At 42.9% G+C, this 19062-nt stretch overlaps 1 protein-coding gene across 1 annotated transcript in view; it reads right to left on the reverse strand.

Annotated features, from left to right (window-relative positions):
* LOC121578813 (glutamate receptor-interacting protein 2-like) overlaps window positions 1-18708 on the reverse strand; it is a 189980-nt gene extending 171272 nt beyond the window's left edge. Inside the window, exons 1-2 of the mRNA XM_045224103.1 lie at window positions 18705-18708; window positions 13372-13452 (exon numbers count right to left, since the gene is read on the reverse strand). Of these exons, the coding sequence (XP_045080038.1) occupies window positions 13372-13452; window positions 18705-18708 (85 nt within the window). The remainder of the gene's footprint in view (window positions 1-13371; window positions 13453-18704) is intronic.
* Between the last annotated feature and the right edge of the window lie 354 nt (window positions 18709-19062).

The raw sequence follows: 19062 nt of genomic DNA on the forward strand, positions 1-19062 counted from the left end.
GGACCTATATACTAGGCGGTGTCAGAAGAAGACCCAAAAAATGGTCAAAGACTCCAGTCACCCAAATCATACACTGTTCTCTCTGCTACCGCACGGCAAGTGGTACCCGAGCGCAAAGTCTAGGTCCAAAAGGCTCCTTAACAGCTTCTACCCCCAAGCCATAAGACTGCTGAACAATTAATAAAATTAACCATGGTTACCTGCAAGGGAACACGTGCCGTCATCATTGCTTTGCACAAAAAGGGCTTCACAGGCAAGGATATTGCTGCTAGTAAGATTGCACCTAAATCAACCATTTATCGGATCATCAAGAACTTCAAGCGGAGAGGTTCAATTGTTGTGAAGAAGGCATCAGGGCACCCAAGAAAGTCTGGAAAACACCTTGTCCAGAGAAGACAAGGTGAGCGCTACCATCAGTCCTGTGTCATGCCAACAGTAAAGCATCCTGAGACCATTCATGTGTGGGGTTGCTTCTCAGCCATGGGAGTGGGCTCACTCACAATTTTGCCTAAGAACACAGCCATGAATAAAGAATGGTACCATCACATCCTCCGAGAGCAACTTCTCCCAACCATCCAAGAACAGTTTGGTGACGACCAATGCCTTTTCCAGCATGATGGAGCACCTTGCCATAAGGCAAAAGTGATAACTAAGTGGCTCGGGGAACAAAACATTGACATTTTAGGTCCATGGCCAGGAAACTCCCCTTAATCCCATTGAGAACTTGTGGTCGATCCTCAAGAGGCGGGTGGAAAAACAAATCCCTCAAATTCTGACAAACTCCAAGCATTGATTATGCAAGAATGGGCTGCCATCAGTCAGGATGTGACCCAGAAGTTAATTGACAGCATGCCAGGGCGGATTGCAGAGGTCTTGAAAAAGAAGGGTCAACACTGCAAATATTGATTATTTGCATAAACTTAATGTAATTGTCAATAAAAGCCTTTGACACTTATGGAATGCTTGTAATTATACTTCAGTATACCATAGTAACATCTGACAAAAATATCTCATAACACAAAAGCAGCGAACTTTGTGAAGACCAATACTTGTGTCATTCTCAAAACTTTTGACCACGACTGTACACCTGTTGTATTCGGTGCATGTGACAAATAAAATTTGAGTTGATGATTTGATTTGATTCATATTCTGACTATCTGAAACTCACTTAGATAATACCTTTGATGATGCAGTGGTAGCAATACAAGGCTATAACATTTACAGAAAAGACAGAAATGACAATGGTGGCGATGTTGCTGTTTATATTCAGAATCACATTCCTGTAAAGCTTAGAGAGGATCTCATGTTAAATACTGTTGAAGTAATATGGCTACAGGTTCATCTGCCTCACCTAAAGCCCATTCTGGTGGGAAGCTGCTATAGACCACCAAGTGCTAACAGTCAGCATCTGGATAACATGTGTGAAATGCTTGATAATGTATGTGATATCAATCGCAAGGAATATTTTCTGGGTGATTTAAATATTGACTGGCTTTCATCAGGCTGCCCACTCAAGAGAAAGCTTCAAACTGTAACTAGTGCCTGCAACCTGGTTCAGGTTATCAATCAACCTACCAGGGTAGTTACAAACAGCACAGGAATTAAATAATCAACATGTATTGATCACATCTTTACTAACGCTGCAGAAATTTGTTTGAAAGCAGTATCCAAATCCATCGGATGTAGTGATCAAAATATAGTAGCCATATCTAGGAAAACCAAAGTTCCAAAGGCTGGGCCTAATATTGTGTATAAGAGGTCATACAAGAAGTTCTGTAGTGATTCTTATATTGTTGAAGAATATTTGTTGGTCTGTTGTGTGTAATGAGGAGCAACCAGACGCTGCACTTGACACATTTATGAAATTGCTTATCCCATTTACTAATAAGCATGCACCCACTAAGAAAATAACTGCAAAAACTGTTAAATCCCAGTGAATTGATGAGGAATTGAACAATTGTATGGTTGAGAGGGATGAGGCAAAATAAATGGCAAATAGGTCTGGCTGTACTACCGATTGGCAAACATACTGCAAATTGAGAAATCATGTGACTAAACTGAATAAAAAGAAGAAGAAACTCCACTATGAAACAAAGATAAATGACATAAAGAATGATAGGAAAAAGCTTTGGGGCACCTTAAATTACATTTTGGGCAAAAACGCAAACTCCGATTTATTGAATCATGACAAAACCCACTGATATTGCCAACTACTTTAATGTTTTTTTCATTGGGAAGATTAGCAAATGTAGGCATGACATACCAGCAACAAACGCTGACACTACACATCCAAGTATATCTGATCAAATTATGAAAGGCAAGCATTGTAATTTAGAATTTCGTAAAGTAAGTGTGGAAGAGGTGAAAAACGTATTATTGTCGATCAGCAATGACAAGCCACCGGGGTCTGACAACTGGGATGGAAAATTACTGAGGATAATAGCGGACGATATTGCCACTCCTATTCGCCATATCTTCAATCTAAGCCCACTAGAAAATATGTGCCCACAGGCCTGGAGGGAAGCAAAAATTATTCCCCTACCTAAGAATAGTAAAGCCCCCTTTACTGGCTCAAATAGCCGACCAATCAGCCTGTTACCAACCCTTAGAAAACTTTTGGAAAAAATGGTGTTTGACCAGATACAATACTATTTCACAGTAAAGAAATTGACAACAGACTTTCAGCACGCTTTTGGGAAGGACATTCAACAAGTACAGCACTTACACAAATGACTGATGATTGGCTGAGAGAAATTGATGATAAAAAGATTGTGGGGGCTGTTTTGTTAGACTTCAGTGCGGCTTTTGACATTATCGATCATAGTCTGCTGCTGGAAAAACGTATGCGTTATGGCTTTACACCCCCTGCTATATTGTGGATAAAGAGTTACCTGTCTAACAGAACACAGAGGGTGTTCTTTAATGGAAGCCTTTCCAACAAAATCCAGGTAGAATCAGGAATTCCCCAGGGCAGCTGTTTTCAATCTTTACTAACTACATGGCTTTGAGTAAAGCCAGTGTGTCTATGTATGCGGATGACTCAACACTATACACGTCAGCTACCACAGCGACTGAAATAACAAAGAGCTGCAGTCAGTTTCAGAATGGGTGGCAAGGAATAAGTTACTCCTAAATATTTCAAAAACTAAAAGCATTATATTTGGGACAAATCCTTCACTAAACCCTAAACCTCAACTAAATCTTGTAATGAATAATGTGGAAATTTAGCAAGTTGAGGAGACTAAACTGCTTGGAGTAACCCTGGATTGTAAACTGTCATGGTCAAAACATATTGATAGAACAGTAGCAAGGATGGGGAGAAGTCTGTCCATAATAAAGCGATGCTCTGAATTTTTAACAACACTATCAAAAAGGCAGGTCCTACAGGCCCTAGTTTTGTCGCACCTGGACTACTGTTCAGTCGTGTGGTCAGGTGCCACAAAGAGGGACTTAGGAAAATTGCAATTGGCTCAGAACAGGGCAGAACAGCTGGCCCTTGGATGTACACAGAGAGCTAACATTAATAATATGCATTTCAATCTCTCCTGGCTCAAAGTGGAGGAGAGATTGACTTCATCACTACTTGTATTTGTGAGAGGTATTGACATGTTGAATGCACCGAGTTGTCTGTTTGAACTACTGGCACACAGCTCGGACACCCATGCATACCCCACAAGACATGCCACCAAAGGTCTCTTCACAATCCCCAAGTCCAGAACAGACTATGGGAGGCACACAGTACTACATAGAGCCATGACTACATGGAACTCTATTCCACATCAGGTAAGTCATGCAAGTAGTAAAATTAGATTTAAAAAACAGATAAAAATACACCTTATGAAACAGCGGGGACTGTGAAGAAACAAAAACACTGGCACAGACACACATACACATGATAAGACACACACTCTACACACACGTATACATGGATGTTGTATTGTAAATATGTGATAGTGGAGTAGTGGCCTGAGGGAACACACTAAATGTTTTCGGTAAAGTGTTATGAACTGTAATGTCATGTAATATTTTAAATTGTATATAACTGCCTTAATGTTGCTGGATCCCAGGAAGAGTAGCTGCTTCCTTGGCTACAGCTAATGGGGTTCCTTAATAAATACAAATACAAATACAGTGCCTTGCAAAAGTATTCAACCCCCTTGGCGTTTTTCCTATTTTGTTGCATTACAACCTGTAATTTAAATTGATTTTTATTTGGATTTCATGTAATGGACAAACACAAAATAGTCAAAATTGGTGAAGTGAAATTTAAAAAATTGCTTGTTTCAAAAAATTCAAAAAAATAAATAACGGAAAGGTGGTTGTTGCATATGTATTCACCCCCTTTGCTATGAAGCCCCTAAATAAGATCTGGTGCAACCAACCAGAAGTCATGTAATTAGTTAAATAAAGTCCACCTGTGTGTAATCTAAGTGTCACATGATCTCAGTATATATGCACCTGTTCTGAAAGGCCCCAGAGTCTGCAACACCATTTAAGCAAGGGGCACCACCAAGCAAGCGGCACCATGAAGACCAAGGAGCTCTCCAAACAGGTCAGGGACAAAGTTGTGGAGAAGTACAGATCAGGGTTGGGTTATAAAAAAAAATATCAGAAACTTTGAACATCCCACGGAGCACCATTAAATCCAATATAAAAAATTGAACGAATATGGCACAACAACAAACCTGCCAAGAGAGGGCCGCCCACCAAAACTCACAGACCAGGCAAGGAGGGCATTAATCAGAGAGGCAACAAAGAGACTAAAAATAACCCTGAAGGAGCTGCAAAGCTCCACAGCGGAGATTGGAGTATCTGTCCATAGGACCACTTTAAGGCGTACACTCCACAGAGCTGGGCTTTACGGAAGAGTGGCCAGAAAAAAGCCATTGCTTAAAGAAAAAAATAAGCAAACACGTTTGGTGTTCGCCAAAAGGCATGTGGGAGACTACCCAAATATATGGAAGAAGGTACTCTGGTCAGATGAGACTAAAATTGAGCTTTTTGGCGATCAAGGAAAACGCTGTCTGGCACAAACCCAACACCTCTCATCACCCCGAGAACACCATCCCCACAGTGAAGCATGGTGGTGGCAGCATCATGCTGTGGGGTTGTTTTTCATCGGCTGGGTCTGGGAAACTGGTCAGAATTGAAAGAATGATGGATGGCACTAAATACAGGGAAATTATTGAGGGAATCCTGTTTCAGTCTTTCAGAGATTTGAGACTGGGACGGAGGTTCACCTTCCAGCAGGACAATGACCCTAAGCATACTGCTAAAGCAACACTCACGTGGTTTAAGGGGAAACGTTTAAATGCCTTGGAATGGCCTAGTCAAAGCCCAGACCTCAATTTAATTGAGAATCTGTGGTATGACTTAAAGATTGCTATACACCAGCGGAACCCATCCAACTTGAAGTAGCTGGAGCAGTTTTGCCTTGAAGAATGGGCAAAAATCCCAGTGGCTAGATGTGCCAAGCTTATAGAGACATACCCCAAGAGACTTGCAGCTGTAATTGCTGCAAAAGGTGGCTCTGTGAATAGTTACGCACGCACAAGTTTTCTGTTTTTTTGTCTTATTTCTTGTTTGTTTCACCCCCAAAAATATTTTGCATCTTCAAAGTGGTAGGCACGTTGTGTAAATCAAATGATACAAACCCCCCCAAAATCCATTTTAATTCCAGGTTGTAAGGCAACAAAATAGGAAAAATGCCAAGGGGGGTGAACACTTTCGCAAGCCACCGTACCTCATTATCTTAGTTTTTCTATCTGGTCTAGAAGGATAAGACACCTCTCTACCTTTTTAAGACAGAGAGTCTGAATGTTACTTTGTACCTTTTTAAAGGCCCACTCCTACATTTTTACATCTTTCAAAATATCTGTAAATATCACAGATTGGGCATTTAACACATTCAGTAGCTATCGCTAACAGACGCCAAGAAAAGCAATAAACAAAACATACACAACCAGATTGAAAGATACGACCCTTAATTAATGCCTAGCCTGGAATTAACAATGATAATTACCTCCATGTCACTATTGTTGAAGTGAAACAATAGTAAAACAACAGTGATAGTCAGTGGATTCCAGGCTACCTAATGTCTAGGTATATAAACAGTAGACCCATCTTTAGAGTACAGATGGTAAACGGGACCCATGACTTTTTCTGCTTCTATGAGATACTGACTGTCTATCTAATCTAAATGCTGCAACAGTGACAAGGCATGCAATGCGACAGAGAAGGACTGAGGCAAAATGAAGCCTAATCGCTCAACTAGCTGTGTTCTAATGAGAACACAACATGACATGAGACCGAGGGGGAGAAATGGAAATAAGGAAATGTTCTATAGCAATACTAGAAACAATGTCCTGCATGGAAAACAACTCCAGGAAACCAAATGACCTACTGTGAATGTTCAGAACTTAATTGTGTTTTTGTTGACAATGCCTGAAGACTGTACTTATAGTCATTTTGTTGAGGAGAAAACAGGTGAATTCAAACTGATGGAAACAACAAATCCCTCTCTAAGAAAGATAGACTGAGAAACAGTCCTTTCAAACTGAGAGGAACATAAACTCATTTCACCAGTATCACTTCCTTCTATTATCTGTGTCAGTCACTTGTAACTGATCTCTGATCTCTCTACCATAACAGTCCGGAATGAAAACTGGTTTTCAAGTTTCCAATAACTGTTAGATAAGGTGCTTTGGGGAGCAGTTGAACCCTGACTATACATCCCTGCTGTACATTTCTGAAATGGAGGTGCATCCTTTTCTTGTTCCACATGATTATCCCTTTGAGTCCCCCACCATCTTTCCTATGAGGTGGAGACAATACAACATCAGTCTATGTATCAACCTCAAAACAACATCAGATTATCAACCTCAATACAACATCAGTGTAACAACCTCAATACAACATCAGCATATTAACCTCAATACAACATCAGCATATTAACCTCAATACAACATCAGCATATTAACCTCAATACAACATCAGCATATTAACCTCAATACAACATCAGCATATTAACCTCAATACAACATCAGCATATTAACCTCAATACAACATCAGCATATTAACCTCAATACAACATCAGCATATTAACCTCAATACAACATCAGTGTAACAACCTCAATACAACATCAGTGTGGCAAACTTAATAAAACCTCAATACAACCTCACTGTTTCAACTTCAATAATCCTTAGAGTATCTGCCCCAATACAACATCAGCGTATCAACCTCAATACAACATCACCTGATCAACCTCTACAACATCAGCGTATCAACCTTAATACAACATCAGTGTAACAACCTTAATACAACCTCAATACAACCTCACTGTATCAACCTCAATAAACCTTAGCGTATCTACCTCAATATAACTTCAATACAACCTCACTGTATCAACCTCAATACAACCTTAGCGTATCAACCTCATAACCTCACACCTCAATACAACCTCACTGTATCAACCTCAATACAACTTCAATACAACCTTGGAGTATCAAAAATCAAAACACCCAGGGAAGAAGAGGACAGTGCCTTCAGAAAGTATTCACACCCCATGACTTTTCCAAATGTTGTTGTGTTACAGCCTGAATTTAAAATGGATAACATTTCGATTTTTACTACCGTAATTAATAAAAAGATGAAAAGTTGAAATGGTTTGAGTCAATAAGTATTCAACCCCTTTGTTACGGCAAGTCTAAATAAGTTCAGGAGAAAAAAGTTGCTTAACAAGTCACATTATAAGTTGCATGCTTTTTTAATGACTACCTCAATTCTGTGCCCCACACATACAAGTATCTTTAAGGTCCCTCAGTCGAGAAGTGAATTTCAAGCACAGATTCAACCACAAAGACCAGGGAGGTTTTCCAATGCCTCTCAAAGAAGGGCACCTATTGGTAGATGGGTAGAATTTTTAAAAAGCAGACACTGAATTTCCCTTTGAGCATGCTGAAGTTATTAATTCAAATAAAATCAAATCAAATCAAATCAAATGTTATTGGTCACATGCGCCGAATACAACAGGTGCAGACATTACAGTGAAATGCTTACTTACAGCCCTTAACCAACAGTGCATTTATTTTAAACAAAAAAAGTAAGAATAAAACAACAACAAAAAAAGTGTTGAGAAAAAAAGAGCAGAAGTAAAATAAAGTGACAGTAGGGAGGCTATATATACAGTAAAATAAAGTGACAGTAGGGAGGCTATATATACAGGGGGGTACCGTTGCAGAGTCAATGTGCGGGGGCACCGGCTAGTTGAGGTAGTTGAGGTAATATGTACATGTGGGTAGAGTTAAAGTGACTATGCATAAATACTTAACAGAGTAGCAGCAGCGTAAAAAGGATGGGGTGGGGGGGCAGTGCAAATAGTCCGGGTAGCCATGATTAGCTGTTCAGGAGTCTTATGGCTTGGGGGTAGAAGCTGTTGAGAAGTCTTTTGGACCTAGACTTGGCACTCCGGTACCGCTTGCCGTGCGGTAGCAGAGAGAACAGTCTATGACTAGGGTGGCTGGAGTCTTTGACAATTTTGAGGGCCTTCCTCTGACACCGCCTGGTATAGAGGTTCTGAATGGCAGGGAGCTTTGCCCCAGTGATGTACTGGGCCGTACGCACTACCCTCTGTAGTGCCTTGCGGTCAGAGGCCAAGCAGTTGCCATACCAGGCGGTGATGCAACCAGTCAGGATGCTCTCGATGGTGCAGCTGTAGAATTTTTTGAGGATCTGAGGACCCATGCCAAACCTTTTTAGTCTCCTGAGGGGGAATAGGCTTTGTCGTGCCCTCTTCACGACTGTCTTGGTGTGTTTGGACCATGATAGTTCATTGGTGATGTGGACACCAAGGAACTTGAAGCTCTCAACCTGTTCCACTACAGCCCAGTCGATGAGAATGGGGGCGTGCTCAGTACACTTTTTTTTCCTGTAGTCCACAATCATCTCCTTTGTCTTGGTCACGTTGAGGGAGAGGTTGTTGTCCTGGCACCACACGGCCAGATCTCTGACCTCCTCCCTATAGGCTGTCTCATCGTTGTCGGTGATCAGGCCTACCACTGTTGTGTCGTCGGCAAACTTAATGATGGTGTTGGAGTCGTGCCTGGCCATGCAGTCATGGGTGAACAGAGAGTACAGGAGGGGACTGAGCACGCACCCCTGAGGGGCCCCCGTGTTGAGGATCAGTGTGGCAGATGTGTTGTTACCTACCCTTACCACCTGGGGGGCGGCCCGTCAGGAAGTCCAGGATCCAGTTGCAGAGGGAGGTGTTTAGTCCCAGGATCCTTAGCTTAGTGATGAGCTTAGAGGGCACTATGGTGTTGAATGCTGAGCTGTAGTCAATGAATAGCATTCTCACGTAGGTGTTCCTCTTGTCCAGGTGGGAAAGGGCAGTGTGGAGTGCGATAGAGATTGCATCATCTGTGGATCTGTTGGGGCGGTATGCAAATTGGAGTGGGTCTAGGGTTTCTGGGATTATGCTGTTGATGTGAGCCATGACCAGTCTTTCAAAGCACTTCATGGCTACAGACGTCAGTGCTACGGGTCGGTAGTCATTTAGGCAGGTTATCTTAGAGTTCTTGGGCACGGGGACTATGGTGTTCTGCTTGAAACATGTTGGTATTACAGACTCAGTCAGGGACATGTTGAAAATGTCAGTGAAGACACTTGCCAGTTGGTCAGCACATGCTCAGAGTACACGTCCTGGTAATCCGTCTGGCCCTGCGGCCTTGTGAATGTTGACCTGCTTAAAAGTCTTACTCACATCGGCTACGGAGAGCGTGATCACATAGTCATCCGGAACAGCTGGTGCTCTCATACATGCTTCAGTGTTGCTTGCCTCGAAGCGAGCATAGAAGTGGTTTAGCTCGTCTGGTAGGCTTGTGTCACTGGGCAGCTCGCGGCTGTGCTTCCCTTTGTAGTCTGTAATAGTTTTCAAGCCCTGCCACATCCGACGAGCGTCAGAGCCAGTGTAGTATGATTCAATCTTAGACCTGTATTGACTCTTTGCCTGTTTGATGGTTCGTCGGAGGTCATAGCGGGATTTCTTATAAGCGTCCGGGTTAGAGTCCCGTTCCTTGAAAGCGGCAGCTCTACCCTTTAGCTCAGTGCGGATGTTTCCTGTAATCCATGGCTTCTGGTTGGGGTATGTACGTACTGTCACTGTGGGGACGACATCATCGATGCACTTATTGATGAAGCCAGTGACTGATGTGGTGTACTCCTCAATGCTGTCTGAAGAATCCCGGAACATGTTCCAGTCTGTGCTAGCAAAACAGTCCTGTAGCTTAGCATCTGCGTCATCTAATTACACTTTGGATGGTGTATCAATACACCCAGTCACTACAAAGATACAGGCGTCCTTCCTAACTCAGTTGCCGGAGAGGAAGTCAACCGCTAAGGGATTTCACCATGGGGCCAATGGTGACTTTAAAACAGTTACAGAGTGTAATGGCTGTGATAGGAGAAAACTAATGATGGATCAACAACATTGTAGTTACTCCACAATACTAACCTAATTGACAGAGTGAAAAGAATGAAGCCTGTACAGAATAAAAGTCTTCCAAAACATGCATTCTGTTTGCAACAAGACACTAAAGTAATACTGCAAAAAAATGTGTCAAAGCAATTAACTTTTTGTTCTGAATACAAAGTGTTATGTTTGGGACAAATCCAATACAACAGATTACTGAGCACCACTCTCCATATTTTCAATTATGGTGGTGGCTGCATCATGTTATGGGTATGCTTGTAATCATTAAGGACTGGGGAGTTTTTCAGGATAAAAAAGAAACGGAATGGAGCTAAGCACTGGCAAAATCCTAGAGGAAAACCTGGTTCAGTCTGCTTTCCACCAGACACTGGGAGATGAATTCACCTTTCAGCAGGACAACCTAAAACACAAGGCCAAATCTATACTGAACTTGCTTACCAAGAAGACAGTGAATGTTCCTGAGTGGCTGAGTTACAGTTTTGACTTAAATCTGCTTGAGAATCTCTGGCAAGACCTGAAAATGGTTGTCTAGCAATGATCAACAACCAATTTGACAGAGCTTGAAGAATTGTGAAAATAATAATGGGCAAATGTTGCTCAATCCAGGTGTGTAAAGCTCTTAGTGACTTACCCAGAAAGACTCTGTAATCGCTGCCAAAGGTGATTCTAACATGTATTGACTCAGGGATTTGAATACGTATCTAATCAAATATACATAAGTGTTTTATTTTTCATAAATGTTTTACAAATGTTATAATTTTTCTTCCACTTTGACATTACCGAGTATATTGTGTAGATCGTTGACAAAAAATGACAATTAAATCAATTTTAATCCCACTTTGTAACACAACAAAATGTGGAAAAAGTCAAGGGGTGTGAATACTTTCTGAAGACACTGTATCTATCTGATGGAACTATATTGCACTTTACCTGTACCATTCACCTTTAAATATAGCACCAAATGTATCAGTTATTGCCTGCAGCAATGATAATTGAAGACAGACTGACCCCGATACATGCTGCATTTTACAGGAGTCAACAGTGCAATCCAGCAGATTAAATATAATATATATATTTCTAAAAGGTACACATTTCCCAGTGTGGATTAGTATAATTTTAACAGTATCATCTCGTTGTTTAGTCACACTTGGTGTTAGACTGTGAAAGGAGCTATGTTCTGCATCGTGTTTAAACATACAGTTATCACCACACTATAATTATCCCACTTCACATTTAGCCTCAGGATACAGGCTGAACTTAAAGCACAGTGAAATGTTGAATTTGAGATGGAATACTGTGTTGAAATAGAAGCTGGTTACAGTCTAGGGCCCTCAAAACTCAACTCTGGATCTCCAAGACAGTTCCACTGCATTTTTTCATTGTTCCCCTCTAATCAGGGACTGATTTAGACCTGGGACACCAGGTGTGTGCAATTAATTATCAGGTAGAACAGAAAACCAGCAGGCTATGAACCTCGTAGGGTAAGAGTTTCAATATTAAATATTATGACATTCAGCACAGTAAGTAACACGGTTCTCTTTTATCATAATGAGGGATGCAGTATTTCTGTACAGTCATGAATCTGGAAGAACAAAATACTGTATTTCTCATACAATTCTTTATGTTTGACGTTACCCCCCACTGTACATAACGCATAGTACACATCCCATTAAGAGGTGAAGCAGCCAGAACAGCCAGGCACTGTGAGCAGCGGAACACAAATTCCCCATCATAATCTCTGTGCTTTAGTTTACACCCATCCAGGTTCAACCAGCAGGGGACTGGAGAAAGCCTGACAGACAGCCAATATCACACCCATCCAGGCCCAACCAGCAGGGGACTGGAGGAAGCCTGACAGACAGCCAATATCACACCCATCCAGGCCCAACCAGCAGGGGACTGGAGGAAGCCTGACAGAGAGCCAATATCACACCCATCCAGGCCCAACCAGCAGGGGACTGGAGGAAGCCTGACAGACAGCCAATATCACACCCATCCAGGCCCAACCAGCAGGGGACTGGAGAAAGCCTGACAGAGAGCCAATATCACACCCATCCAGGCCCAACCAGCAGGGGACTGGAGAAAGCCTGACAGAGAGCCAATATCACACCCATCCAGGCATGTACTCTTCGGGGCAGAAGCCATCCCTACTAGGAGAGAGTGGGGACAGAGAGAGAGAGAGCTGTGAGGTGTGGAGAACCGGAGAGAAATAAACTAGCGAGAGCAGTTGAGAAGAGCAGAGGAGGCCGAAGAGAAAGAGACCTGAGAGAGAGAGAGCTGCGAGCTGTGAGGTACAGAGCCAGAGAGAAAGAGACCTGAGAGAGAGAGAGAGAGCTGCGAGCTGTGAGGTACAGAGCCAGAGAGAAAGAGACCTGAGTGAGAGAGAGCTGCGAGCTGTGAGGTACAGAGCCAGAGAGAAAGAGAACAGAGAGAGAGTTGCGAGCTGTGAGGTACAAAGCCAGTGAGAAAGAGACCTGAGCGAGAGAGAGAGAGAGCTGCGAGCTGTGAGGTACAGAGCCAGAGAGAAAGAGAACAGAGAGAGAGAGAGAGTTGCGAGCTGTGAGGTACAGACAGATAGAGAGAAAGAGACCAGAGAGAGAGAGAGAGCGCTGAGAGCTGTGAGGTACAGACAGATGGAGAGAAATAAACCAGAGAGAGCGGGTTGTGAAGTGCAAAGCCAGAGAACCAGAGAGACCAGAGAGATAGCTCATAGAGACCAGGAAATAAACTCAGAGAGCGAGCTGTGAGCTTTGTACATGCGAGGAGAGAGAGACCAGAGAAGGGCAGAGAGCCCAGATAGAGACCCAAGAGAGACCAGAGAGACGAGAGAGAGAGAGAGCTGAGATGAGCAGCCGAAGAGTAAAGAAACTCAGTAGTGTACCTGGGATACTTTGTCTCCTGGCGGTCAGGGAATTGTCTGTCCCTTGTGAGTCCTTGTTCCCTTTAGAGTAAGGACCGTCATCTGGAAGGAAGGGGGAGAAAACAGGGCTATTATAGGGATGTGTCTCAAATCACACCCTATTCCCTATGCAGTGCACATATTTTAACCAGAGCACAATGTAGCTGTAGCTCTGGCCAAAAGTAGTGCACAGCACTGCAGAGAGGGGGATAAGGTGTAGTTTGAGACGCATCCATATAGTAGGTCATCTACTGGCTTCCTGATTATATGCAGATGCAAACGTGATCAACAACTGTAATGCATGCAGCTTTGAGTTCCTAACGGTAAACATAAAAATGATAGATTTCTCTCTTTTTCTCATTTGGATGCATTCTGCGACACTATTAAGCCTACTTAAGCCTGGGTTTACTGTCTGTGTTACTTAAGCCTGGGTTTACTGTCTGTGTTACTTAAGCCTGGGTTTACTGTTTGTGTTACTTAAGCCTGGGTTTACTGTTTGTGTTACTTAAGCCTGGGTTTACTGTCTGTGTTACTTAAGCCTGGGTTTACTGTTTGTGTTACTTAAGCCTGGGTTTAATGTCTGTGTTACTTAAGCCTGGGTTTACTGTTTGTGTTACTTAAGCCTGGGTTTACTGTCTGTGTTACTTAAGCCTGGGTTTACTGTCTGTGTTACTTAAGCCTGGGTTTACTGTCTGTGTTACTTAAACCTGGGTTTACTGTCTGTGTTACTTAAGCCTGGGTTTACTGTCTGTGTTACTTAAGCCTGGGTTTACTGTCTGTGTTACTTAAGCTTCGGTTTGTCTCATTCGGTCACAGCTGTCTGTATCTCTGTTGGGAAGTGAAGTGATACATTAGGACACATTATTTTGAGTGTCGAGAAGAGGATTCATTATTCATGTAAGTCTTCATTTCCTTCAAACTTGATTCATAAATTAATACTTTCACGCTTCGCTGCTATGGGGCCAATCATCAATAATTGTCCCTGGAGTTCTGCTCCGTATGCTATTAGATAGAACACTTCCGCTATCTATTCCCTCTACGCCTGTAGAAACACACACGCATGGATGCACACACACCAGCACGTGCACACTTAATATATTCCAACAGCCCTGTCATCACACCAGAAATTAGGCAGCACAATGATCTGTCTTTGTCACTGTCATTCTCAGGAGGAGGCGTTCCTCTCTCTCTGCTCCCAGCTTTACATTCAGCGGTGTTGTTAACCTACAGCCTTCAGATAGAAAGAGAGATTCAGCAGTGTTGTTAATCTACATTTTAGTCTTTTAGCAGACGCTCTTATCCAGAGCAATTAGGGTTACGTGCCTTGCTTAAGGGCACATCGACAGCTTTTTCACCTAGTCGGCTCTGGGATTAGAACCAGCGACCTTTCGGTTACTGGCACAACGCTCATACCCACTAAGCTACCTGCCGCCCTACAGCCTTCAGAGAGAAAGAGAGAGTGAGATTCAGCAGTGTTGTTAACCTACAGCCTTCAGAGAGAAAGAGAGAGTGAGATTCAGCAGTGTTGTTAACCTATAGCCTTCAGAGAGAAAGAGAGAGTGAGATTCAGCAGTGTTGTTAACCTATAGCCTTCAGAGAGAAAGAGAGAGTGAGATTCAGCAGTGTTGTTAACCTACAGCCTTCAGAGAGAAAGAGAGAGTGAGATTCAGCAGTGTTGTTAACCTATAGCCTTCAGAGAGAAAGAGAGAGTGAGATTCAGCAGTGTTGTTAACCTACAGCCTTCAGAGAGAAAGAGAGAGTGAGATTCAGCAGTGTTGTTAACCTATAGCCTTCAGAGAGAAAGAGAGAGTGAGATTCAGCAGTGTTGTTAACCTATAGCCTTCAGAGAGAAAGAGAGAGTGAGATTCAGCAGTGTTGTTAACCTATAGCCTTCAGAGAGAAAGAGAGAGTGAGATTCAGCAGTGTTGTTAACCTACAGCCTTCAGAGAGAAAGAGAGAGTGAGATTCAGCAGTGTTGTTAACCTATAGCCTTCAGAGAGAAAGAGAGAGTGAGATTCAGCAGTGTTGTTAACCTATAGCCTTCAGAGAGAAAGAGAGAGTGAGATTCAGCAGTGTTGTTAACCTATAGCCTTCAGAGAGAAAGAGAGAGTGAGATTCAGCAGTGTTGTTAACCTACAGCCTTCCTTTCATACTTCCTTTGTTTCACACAGACAGACGACTCGAATCACTCCCATTGTTTTAGGAGCGTCACCTGTTTGCGCAATGTCTGTCGGTGTGTGTGTGTGTGTGTGTGTGTGTGTGCGTGCGTGCGTGCGTGCGTGCGTGTGCGTGTGTGCGTGTGCGTGTGTGCGTGTGCGCATGTGTGTGTGTGTGTGTGCGTGCGTGCGTGCGTGTGTGTGTGTGTGTGTGTGCTGGGAGCGTCACCTGTTTGAGCAGTTTGTTCCTATTAACACTCCAGCACAAGAGGACCTGCCTGTGCATAGGTATCGGTTGCGTCTCAAATGCCATCCTATTCCCTATTTAGAGCACTATTTTGACCAGGGCCTATAGAGCTCTGGGTAAAAGTAGTGCACTACATAGGGAATAGGGTGCCATTTGGCATGTATACGTTATGGTTTGGGTAGGAAGTAGGAATTAAAAACAGACGTGAGTCGGGAGACGTGCAGAGAATATGATTCAGTGATGTCTGATCTAATCTGTGTAACCTCAGGGCCTTAGTCTTTGTTAAGAGATCAAGCCATCTACAGTCATGGTCAAAAGTTTTGAGAATGACACAAGTATTGGTCTTCACAAAGTTTGCTGCTTCAGTGTTATGAGATATTTTTGTCAGATGTTACTATGGTATACTGAAGTATAATTACAAGCATTCCATAAGTGTCAAAGGCTTTTATTGACAATTACATTAAGTTTATGCAAAGAGTCAATATTTGCAGTGTTGACCCTTCTTTTTCAAGACCTCTGCAATCCGCCCTGGCATGCTGTCAATTAACTTCTGAGCCACATCCTGACTGATGGCAGCCCATTCTTGCATAATCAGTGCTTGGAGTTTGTGGGTTTTTGTTTGTCCACTTGCCTCTTGAGGATCGACCACAAGTTCTCAAAGGTCTGGGAGTTTCCTGGCCATGGACCCAAAATGTCGATGTTTTGTTCCCCGAGCCACTTAGTTATCACTTTTGCCTTATGGCAAGGTGCTCCATCATGCTGGAAAAGGCATTGGTCATCACCAAACTGTTCTTGGATGGTTGGGAGAAGTTGCTCTCGGAGGATGTGTTGGAACCATTCTTTATTCATGGCTGTGTTCTTAGGCAAAATTGTGAGTGAGCCCACTCCCTTGGCTGAGAAGCAACCCCACACATGAATGGTCTCAGGATGCTTTACTGTTGGCATGACACAGGACTGATGGTAGCGCTCACCTTGTCTTCTCCGGACAAGGTGCTTTCCGGATGCCCCAAACAATAGGAAAGGGGATTCATCAGAGAAAATGACTTTACCCCAGTCCTCAGCAGTCCAATCCCTGTACCTTTTGCAGAATATCAGTCCGTCCCTGATGTGGCTTCTTTGCTGCCCTTCTTGATACCAGGCCATCCTCCAAAAGTCTTCACCTCACTGTGCGTGCAGATGCACTCACACCTGCCTGCTGCCATTCCTGAGCAAGCTCTGCACTGGTGGTGCCCCGATCCCGCAGCTGAATCAACCAGGAGGCGGTCCTGGCACTTGCTGGACTTCTTCACAACAATTGAACCTCTCTCCTTGAAGTTCTTGATGATCCGATAAATGGTTGATTTAGGTGCAATCTTACTAGCAGCAATATCCTTGCCTGTGAAGCCCTTTTTGTGCAAAGCAATGATGACGGCACGTGTTTCCTTGCAGGTAACCATGGTTAACAGAGGAAGAACAATGATTTCAAGCACCACCCTCCTTTTAAAGCTTCCAGTCTGTTATTCTAACTCAATCAGCATGACAGAGTGATCTCCAGCCTTGTCCTCGTCAACACTCTCACCTGTGTTAACGAGAGAATCACTGACATGATGGCAGCTCGTCCTTTTGTGGCAGGGCTGAAATGCAGTGTAAATGTTCATTTTCATGGCACAGAGGGAGTTTGCAATTAATTGCAATTCATCTGATCACTCTTCATGACATTCTGGAGTATATGCAAATTGCCATCATCAAAACTGAGGCAGCAGACTTTGTGAAAATTAGTATTTGTGTAATTCTCAAAACCTTTGACCACGACCATATATTAACATGCTACACACCACCACTCTGTCCGTGCATCTGTCTGCTCTCTGCTGCTGCAAACAATGGGGGGAAATATTTTAATAGTAAATCACCAGCTGAGAGTTATTTAGTTTTACCTCAAGTAAGACGACTGAGAACACAAGAGCCAACTGGAAGAGTTGGAGTCAAATCAAATCAAACTTTATTTGTCACATGCGGCGAATACAACCTTACCATGAAATGCTTACTTACAAGCCCAATGCAGTTCAAGAAAGAGTAAAGAAAATATTTACCAAATAAACTAAAGTAAAAAATTATAAAAGGTAACACAATAAAATAACAATAACGAGGCTATATACAGGGGGTACCGGTACCGAGTCAATGTGCGTGGGTACAGGTTAGTTGAGGTAATCTGTACATGTAGGTAGGGGTAAAGTTACTAATATAGTTAATTAACAGTAGGTAGCAGCAGTGTAAAAACAAATGGGGGGGGTGTCAATGTAAATAGTCTGGGTGGCCATTTGATTAATTGTTCAGCAGTCTTATGGCTTGGGGGTAGAAGCTGTTAAGGAGCCTTTTGGTCCTAGACTTGGCGCTCCGGTACTGACTTGGGTGACTGGAGTCTTTGACAATTTTTTGGCCTTTCCTCTGACACCTTCTAGTATATAGTTCCTGGATGGCAGGAAGCTTGGCCCCAGTGATGTACTGGGCCGTACGCACTACCCTCTGTAGCGCCTTACGGTCAGATGCCGAGCTGTTGCCATACCAAGCGGTGATGCAACCGGTCAGGATGCTCTCGATGGTGCAGCTGTAGAACTGAAGTCAACTGAAAAAGCTCATCTTCTCTCCTCTTCCTATTCTCCCTCCCTCCCCTCCTCTCCCCTCCCCTGCCCTCCCCTCCATCTCCCTCCAAGCCTTTCAGCCATATCAGCCTCTGCATGCAGTGATGAAACACTTGACTTTGCACAGCTTTAATCCCGACGCCAGAGGGCTTATAAATCTTCCTAGTCACCTATCAAAGGAGACTATTTAACCGTGACGCTAGGCAACCTAACTTTGCAACCTCAGTCATCATTTTTTTTTTCATCTTAACTTCATCGTTCCCCAAAAATCAGCTCAGCATCAACGTGGGTTACCCATGGCAGGAGATGGAGCGCTGGCATACTGCACTATGGAATAGTAAAACTGTAATCATTGACTGTTCCCAAACCTTTCGAGATTAAGGTAAAATGTTGGCTTATTTTTTCAAGTGGGAAAGAACTTTGCTAATGCAGAATCAAACTAGTAAAAACCCATATGTTGTTGAAAATTATAATTGCTTGAATTAGATTTTTTGTTACTTTCCTAACTAAATGTTGCCAACATCAATTTGAAAAAAAATTATACACAAGCAAAGTAGCAAAGCAACAATCCAAGCAGAATGTTACCATCCAATCTGTTTAAGAACAGCTGAAAGAGAAAATAGGTTGTCAATGTTGAGCACCCAACTCTAAA

Source organism: Coregonus clupeaformis, chromosome 12, assembly GCF_020615455.1.
Source record: "Coregonus clupeaformis isolate EN_2021a chromosome 12, ASM2061545v1, whole genome shotgun sequence".
Classification (NCBI taxonomy): Eukaryota; Metazoa; Chordata; class Actinopteri; order Salmoniformes; family Salmonidae; genus Coregonus; species Coregonus clupeaformis.